The sequence below is a fragment of the Aquarana catesbeiana genome, linkage group LG12 (assembly GCF_042186555.1).
Source record: "Aquarana catesbeiana isolate 2022-GZ linkage group LG12, ASM4218655v1, whole genome shotgun sequence".
Classification (NCBI taxonomy): Eukaryota; Metazoa; Chordata; class Amphibia; order Anura; family Ranidae; genus Aquarana; species Aquarana catesbeiana.
The window spans coordinates 4,143,115-4,149,114 of record NC_133335.1 but is presented as its reverse complement, the minus strand read 5'-3'; the positions used below and the strand labels follow the sequence as shown (position 1 = coordinate 4,149,114).

General features: G+C 45.9%; 1 protein-coding gene across 1 annotated transcript in view; it reads right to left on the bottom strand.

Moving 5' to 3' along the window:
• Positions 1-2,708: 2,708 nt before the first annotated feature.
• Positions 2,709-6,000, bottom strand: part of CACNG1 (calcium voltage-gated channel auxiliary subunit gamma 1) — a 46,598-nt gene continuing 43,306 nt past the window's right edge. Inside the window, exons 3-4 of the mRNA XM_073607142.1 lie at positions 5,482-5,619; positions 2,709-3,621 (exon numbers count right to left, since the gene is read on the bottom strand). Of these exons, the coding sequence (XP_073463243.1) occupies positions 3,395-3,621; positions 5,482-5,619 (365 nt within the window). The 3' untranslated portion in view covers positions 2,709-3,394. The remainder of the gene's footprint in view (positions 3,622-5,481; positions 5,620-6,000) is intronic.

The following is a 6,000-nucleotide window of genomic DNA, read 5'->3' as shown; positions in this document are numbered from 1 at the left end:
AGTGTGTTTTGTAGATGAGCGCCACTTCATCAGGACCAGCAGTGATTGGGTTACAAGACTGTCTGAGGTCATTCCTACTCCGAGGATCAGTTAGGGAGGTGATCCCCTCCAATATTACCACCTTATGACAGGACAGCATTGAGTCCTGGACACTGAACCCCTATGCCTCTTAGTCCCCCATACCAGCAGTCCCCAATTTTTTTGGCACTTTTGTGGCAACCAATCAATTTTCCCAGGGACGGGGGTGGTGTTACGGAGTAAGTCCTCAGCCACCCTTCACATCACAACCCCCCTTTTACAGCAACCTCCCCTTTATATTAGTGTCCACATTACAGAACCTCCTCTCACCCCCCCCCCGATTACTGTGCCCCTTGCAGTTATTGTACCTGCTTCAATCTCTTACTCTAAGCCCTGGTTCACACAGGGGCGACTTGACAAGTCGCGTCCTGTTCTGTACTACGGAACCGTTCTAATAGGAGCGACACAAGTCGCTCCCACTTAGAAAAAGGTTCCTGTACTATTTTTGAGGCGTTTTCAGGCGACTTGCATTGACTTCTATACAGAAGTCCTTTTGCAAGTCGCTGCTGAAGCTGTGTGCAGGTCGCCTCGGTGAGTCGGCCTGCAAGTCGTGTTGCCCCTGTGTGAACCGGCAGTCACTGTCCCCCTGCCAATCTCCACCTCCATTTATCAGCCTGTGTGTCCACTCATGTCATCCTATCAGCAGGGCCGGGGCAGGAGGAGCTGCAGACCTGGATGAAGGGTGGGAGTGTCAGGGTTGGGCTCCCTCTATTTACTAGCAGACCTTTTCTTTCAGTGCACAGAGGCTGCTCAGCTGTCGGTTAATTACCAACCACTCATTGTTTCCACAGTGATTTACCTGATTACCATTACCTGCCTCATTAGTCCAGCCTACAGTCAGCCCCTTTTGGCTATTTAAACAGCTTTGCTCATTCCCTCCTGGCCCTTGCGTGGTGTATGATCTCCAGTGCATTCCTTCCTGTGTTCCTGTGTATGACTTGGCCTAGCTGACTTCTCTTTTCTGATTCCTGCTCCTGATTTTTGGCACCTGACAACACTGACTTCTGGTTCTCTGATCCCGGCTCGTCTGATTACTCGCTCTGGCATCCAAAACCTGGCTTCTGTTTCTGACTACTTTCTTGAACTTTGTTATTTGCTATTTCATTACAGTTGTGATTTTAACTGCATTTTCTGTCTCCACCTGGCTTATGGTTCCTGACAGGAGGCTGCCCAACTCATCATGTTAATGAGTGGGTGATTACCCGGTTGTCGATACGAAAAGACACCCACTCTCTGTCCAGATCTCCAGCTCCGCCCGCCCCCTGCCCTGCTGTTAGGATGAGATGGGCAAGGAGGTGGGAGTCCCGGGAGAGGACACAGACTGCGGTCACCACTCACCTCTTCCTGTTGCTGGCCCAGTTACTAACGGGCTACGAACTGGTACTGGTCCGTGGCCTGGGGATTGTCGACTTCTGTCCTATAAGAGTACTCGCTAGCTAGATCCCCCTGTGGAGATGAGTGCGATTATATATTGATGTAACCATATTATCAATTGTGACCACTGTATTTTTACCCCTTTACTGCTGGTCCTGATGCAGTAAAGCTACCTACGAAATGCGTTAAACACAACCTGCTGTGAAATGGGACACACTATCTATCTATAAATCTATAAGCGGTCTTTTTAGTTGGTGGCAACAAAAAAAGAAAGTCTGTATTGATATCATACATGACTGTTAAACTTTTGTATAATGTGACTAATATATCCAGCAATGTTTGTCTATACCTTTTTTGTTTTAAATTTATATTCCCGAGTGTCATCCCAGAAGTCCCTGGTTTTTGCTTTTGTAGTCATTTGTTCCTTTGGGATGGTGACACTATAGGTCCTTTGTGTCACTCTACCTCCCTCTTTTCTCTTGTAAGGGTGAATTTGAAAATGTTGGATTTCTCCTCCCTGGAACCAGTGATAATGGTCACCAAGACAAAAAGAGAGGAGGGATCTCACAGACGGAAATAAAAACCTCGGGGTCCATGCATAAGGCCGGCCAAGGTTCGAATCTCGGCTGGTTCAGCAGGAACTGGCTGAGATTCGAAACTGTGTATAGGCAGGCATAATGTACCAAGTTGATCGATCAACTTGGGTACAACCAGCCTGCCAGATTTTACTTGCAATTATCGCTATGGGCTGCTAGCAATAATCACTGTCTTCATCCTGCGGAGGTGGACAGTGTCTCGGTAGGAGGGATTTTCCTCTTGGCGGTGACTGTGTTGATGGGGGAATCATGCGAATTTCGTTCCTGAAACCCGTGGTTGCAGGACAGAAATTTGCACCGTCTGTGCCTCATGTCTTGGTCACTCTACAGCAGAGGGTCTCAAACTGGCGGTCCTCCAGATATTGCGAAACTACAGGTCCCATGAAGCATTGCAAGGCTGACAGTTACAAGCATGACTCCCACAGGCAGAGGCATGATGGGACTTGTAGTTTCGCAAACAGCTGAAGGGACCCCAGTTTGAGACCCCCCTGCTCTATGGGCTGCCTAAGAGGCACCAGATCACCTATTTGTAATATCCAGTGCTGTAAATGACTGTTTATCAAATGTATCGGAGTACCCCCATCAAAAGGTGGTGGGGGGGTCATCGAGAGGAAAGTCCAAATTTGTAAAAATCAGTAAGGGCACCACGCCAGTGGATCATAGATTCCAGAAAAGTTTTTAATTGAATAATTGGTAGAAAAAGAAAGGCAACGCGTTTCGGAGGTTCAGACACACCCCCGCCCTTCATCAGCACTTATATAATATGTAACCTCAGGATTGTCTAGACTCATTAGAATATTGATGATATTTGTATACACAGAATCATGTAACATCCCCAGCAATAAAAACCTGACAGGGGTTCTAACCCTCCCACACTCCATCCAAAAAAAAAAAAAGAAAAAAAAGAAAAAAGTTTTGAGCAGAAGAACAGAATTTTGCATGCAGAAAACAAAAGAGGGATCTTCATTCTATAGTTCGTCGTTTTTTTGAACACCTTGGATGTTTCCGGAGCTCAATCTTCAGGCCCCGGGACAGTCAGACTAGTACCGGGTCAGAACGCTGTCATTGGCTCGTCCAGGCAGACGAGGGGGGCGGTGGGTGAGAGACGCACCGGGGTGAAATGTTACAACCAACCATGAACTCTATGATCCTCCTTGTAGCTATATACAGTAAGGAACCTTCTCCATCCTGCTGACATGGAGACGGAATTGTACAGATCAGCAGATAAGAGATATGAATTTAAGGAGCTGCGGTCTTCATTGGTCTGAAGGCTTTTTGGGGGCCCCCGGAGACCATCAACATTTTAAAATCTGCCATCTGGAGTGCAACGGTGACATGGGGGCCCTTCAGATCTCGGGCTCAGCGTCCATACATGTCTCCCATGGGTTCCTGGGCATCCGGGGTAAGGAGATGAGCACCAGGGCGATGCCACAAATGAAGAGCAGAGCGAAGGAGGCACAGGCGCAACCGAAAGACCAGGAGTAGTAATACTCAATCCAAACGGTCTCCTTGCTGTCAATCATCCGGTGCACAGACTGCCTGATGACCTCCGCTGAGATGATCATACACAAACCTGGAAAACAGAAATGACACAATGTCAGTGGCCTGATCTTCAGAATTCATATCTACAAGTACTCCTGCGTTAAGGCAGCCAGATACCTGACCACCGATGTAAGGGACATTCAGGGGCGGACTGATAACTCATGAGGCCCAATACAATCACACAGTATACACAAACAGATGTAAAAAAAACCACAGATTTATACATACTGTCCCTGGTTTTACTGAGGCTGGCAACCCTGATGGGGCCCCCTAGTGGCTCAGGGCCCTCGGGCAGTGCCCGAGTGGTTCAATGGTCATTTCGCCCCTGGGGACATTCTTTCCACTGACCTCCAATGTAAGGAACATTCTACCCACTGACCTCCAATGTAAGGAACATTCTACCCACTGATCACCAATGTAAGGAACATTCTCCTCACTGATCACCAATGTAAGGAACATTCTTCTCACTGACCACCAATGTAAGGGACATTCTTCTCACTGATCACCAATGTAAGGAACATTCTTCTCACTGATCACCAATGTAAGGAACATTCTTCCCACTGATCACCAATGTAAGGAACATTCTTCTCACTGATCACCAATGTAAGGAACATTCTTCTCACTGATCACCAATGTAAGGGACATTCTTCCCACTGATCACCAATGTAAGGAACATTCTTCTCACTGATCACCAATGTAAGGAACATTCTTCTCACTGATCACCAATGTAAGGAACATTCTTCTCACTGATCACCAATGTAAGGAACATTCTTCCCACTGATCACCAATGTAAGGGACATTCTTCTCACTGATCACCAATGTAAGGAACATTCTTCTCACTGATCACCAATGTAAGGAACATTCTTCTCACTGATCACCAATGTAAGGAACATTCTTCTCACTGATCACCAATGTAAGGAACATTCTTCTCACTGATCACCAATGTAAGGAACATTCTTCTCACTGATCACCAATGTAAGGAACATTCTTCTCACTGATCACCAATGTAAGGAACATTCTTCTCACTGATCACCAATGTAAGGAACATTCTTCTCACTGATCACCAATGTAAGGAGCATTCTTCTCACTGATCACCAATGTAAGGGACATTCTTGAGTGCAAGAAAAGCAAAAGAGGGTGTTTCACCACTCAGGTGGACACAAACTCAGGTGTATAGTTGATGTGAAGCTTTCAGAGTTTGAAGAGTTCCAGGTGCTGGCTAAATGCTGAGTGGAACAAGGCTTTAGACAAGAAGATCTGGATGCCGCACACTGGGTAAAGTGCGGCATCCAGATCTTCTTGTCTAAAGCCTTGTAAGGGACATTCTTCTCACTGATCACCAATGTAAGGAACATTCTTCTCACTGACCACCAATGTAAGGGACATTCTTCTCACTGATCACCAATGTAAGGAACATTCTTCTCACTGATCACCAATGTAAGGATCATTCTTCTCACTGATCACCAATGTAAGGAACATTCTTCTCACTGATCACCAATGTAAGGAACATTCTTCTCACTGATCACCAATGTAAGGAACATTCTTCTCACTGATCACCAATGTAAGGAACATTCTTCTCACTGATCACCAATGTAAGGAGCATTCTTCTCACTGATCACCAATGTAAGGAACATTCTTTTCACTGATCACCAATGTAAGGAACATTCTTCTCACTGATCACCAATGTAAGGAACATTCTTCTCACTGATCACCAATGTAAGGAGCATTCTTCCCACTGATCACCAATGTAAGGAACATTCTTCCCACTGACCACCAAAGAATTTCCTTTATCAGGGCATCCCCGAAGCCTGCAAATGTTTTCAATGGTTCCTCTGGGATGAGAAGGTTGGGAATGGCTGTAATACATACATAAATAGAAATGTGCACTTACCTGCGAAGACGTAGAAGAGGCCAGCCGGTTTGAGCAGGTAGTCCAGCTTCTCCCTGAAGGACAGCAGGGTGCAGATGGTGCCCATGGTCATGAAGCCGACCCCAATGATGGCGATGGCTGCAGCCGAGATGCTGTACTCTGCAGAGACAGGAATGAATGTAAGGAGGAAAATTCCCAACCCTGACTCCTCCACCCACAACCATGTGGTGTGCTTTGGGTGGAGGGTGAGGATCGATTGATAAATAGAAAATGTGAAGATCAGACAAGGATGGAGGTCCCTGCAATTCTTCTGTCCACTTTTTTACAGGTCAGACTCCTTATTTCAGGAATAATTGCAGCACAAATACAATGTATCCATCTTCTATATCTATAATATAACCACTTCAGCTAAGGAAGGTTTCACCCCCCTTTATGACCAGGCCATTTTTATGCTATTTGGCACTAACTGACAATTGCGCGGTCATGCAACACTGTATCAAAACAAAATTTGTATCATTTTGTTTTTTTGTTTTTTTACAC